Source organism: Pecten maximus, chromosome 11 (genome assembly GCF_902652985.1).
Source record: "Pecten maximus chromosome 11, xPecMax1.1, whole genome shotgun sequence".
NCBI classification, from domain to species: Eukaryota; Metazoa; Mollusca; class Bivalvia; order Pectinida; family Pectinidae; genus Pecten; species Pecten maximus.
In genome coordinates, this window is record NC_047025.1 from 20,807,596 (window position 1) to 20,809,877 (window position 2,282).

General features: G+C 57.7%; 1 protein-coding gene across 1 annotated transcript; it reads left to right on the forward strand.

The window, feature by feature from the left end:
• Positions 1-934: 934 nt before the first annotated feature.
• On the forward strand, positions 935-1,942 carry LOC117338493 (mucin-2-like). The gene has a single exon (XM_033899848.1). The coding sequence runs from the start codon at positions 935-937 to the stop codon at positions 1,940-1,942; it is 1,008 nt and encodes a 335-aa protein (XP_033755739.1).
• The last annotated feature ends 340 nt before the right edge of the window (positions 1,943-2,282 follow it).

Below are 2,282 nucleotides of genomic sequence, written 5' to 3' on the forward strand. Positions count from 1 at the left end.
TCACGCTACAAACTAAGGCCTTTGTATTATTTAAGAATATTAACATTTAAAACACCAGTCTCCCGTTGCCTCAATGATTTTGGTTCTTTTGTTGACTGATGACTGGCAAAGTAAATGATCTGTGTACGGGAGGCGCTTCTCTTCATCAGTCCACGAAAGCACCAAAATCAACCTTCAATTCCTACAGTTACACATATACACATTAAAAACAACTCACAGTTCACACGTCCTTCTACTATCTGGGTAATGGACCGACATGTCCTTATCGCCATCTGTGTCTGTATCCAGGAACAACCATTGTCATTTGCTGGAGTTGTATATGACCGCAGTTTCTTCAGCAGCTCCAGTCCAAACCACAAACTCTATAGGAGGTACCTGAGGCATTGTCATTCAGTTATTTCGACCGTGTCTTTTAATTAATAGTATTATAAGGTTATATAAAAAAAGTTCAGATTTCCAGGGTATTATTGAATGTCTCACGGGGCGCAGACAACAGGATATTTAAGTTACAAAAGTAGACCATTGGTATATATCATGGTAGATGCGAAGTAACCTTGTCATATATTTCGGTTATGTTAATTGTTTATGCATGTTGAATTGTTGATTACTGGCCTACAAATGTAGTTTTGCTCCATTTCATTTCGTTGGAAGTAGTTAACTTGGGGTCCCTGTGCCTACAGCCTTAGACCCCACGGTGACCACAGTCGTCGAGCCCCTGGTGACCACAGTCGTCGATAACCCGGTGGCCACAGTCGTCGATAACCCGGTGGCCACACTCGTCGAGCCCCCGGTGTCCACAGTCGTCGAGCCCCTGGTGACCACAGTCGTCGATAACCCGGTGGCCACACTCGTCGAGCCCCCGGTGTCCACAGTCGTCGAGCCCCCGGTGACCACAGTCGTCGAGCCCCCGGTGCCCTGAGTCGTCGAGCCCCCGATGTCTACACTCGTCAAGTCCCCGATGTCCACACTCGTCGAGCCCCCGATGTCCACAGTCGTCGAGCCCCCGGTGGCCACACTCGTCGAGCCCCCGATGTCCACAGTCGTCGAGCCCCCGATGTCTACACTCGTCAAGTCCCCGATGTCCACACTCGTCGAGCCCCCGATGTCTACAGTCGCCGATCCCTCAGTGTCTACAGTCGTCAAGCCCCCGGTGTCCACAGTCGTCCAGCCCCCGGTGTCTACAGTCGTCGAGCCCCTGGTGACCACAGTCGTCGAGCCCCCGGTGACCACAGTCGTCGAGCCCCCGGTGTCCACAGTCGTCGAGCCCCCGATGTCTACACTCGTCAAGTCCCCGGTGTCCACAGTCGTCGAGCCCCCGATGTCTACACTCGTCGAGCCCCCGGTTTCTAGTCATCGAGCCCCCGGTGTTCACAGTCGTCGAGCCCCCGGTGTCCACAGTCGTCGAGCCCCCGATATCTTCACTCGTCAAGTCCCCGGTGTCCACAGTCGTCCAGCCCCCGGTGTCCACAGTCGTCGAGCCCCGATGTCTACAGTCGTCGAGCCCCCGATGTCTACACTCGTCAAGCCCCCGGTGTTCACAGTCGTCCAGCCCCTGGTGACCACAGTCGTCGAGCCCCCGATGTCTACACTCGTCAAGTCCCCGATGTCCACACTCGTCGAGCCCCCGATGTCTACAGTCGCCGATCCCTCAGTGTCTACAGTCGTCAAGCCCCCGGTGACCACAGTCGTCGAACCCCCGATGTCTACAGTCGTCGAGCCCCCGGTGTCCACAGTCGTCGAGCCCCCGATGTTCACAGTCGTCGAACCCCCGTTGTCCACAGTCGTCGAGCCCCCGGTGTCTACAGTCGTCGAGCCCCCGGTGACCACAGTCGTCGAGCCCCCGGTGTCTAGTCGTCGAGCCCCCGGTGTTCACAGTCGCCCAGGCCCCGGTGACCACAGTCGTCCAGCCCCCCGGTGTCTACAGTCGTCCAGCCCCCGGTGACCACAGTCGTCCAGCCCCCCGGTGTCTACAGTCGTCCAGCCCCCGGTGTACACAGTCGTCCAGCCCCCGGTGACCACAGTCGTCCAGCCCCCGGTGTCTACAGTCGTCCAGCCCCCGGTGCCCTGAGTCGTCGAGCCCCCGGTGTCCACAGTCGTCCAGCCCCCGGTGTCCACAGTCGTCCAGCCCCCGGTATCCACAGTCGTCCAGCCCCCGGTGACCACAGTCGTCCAGCCCCCGGTGACCACAGTCGTCGAATCCCCGGTGTCTACAGTCGTCGAGCCCCCGTTTACCACAGTCGTCGAGCCCCCGGTGTCCACAGCCGTCGAGTCCACTTTTTCCA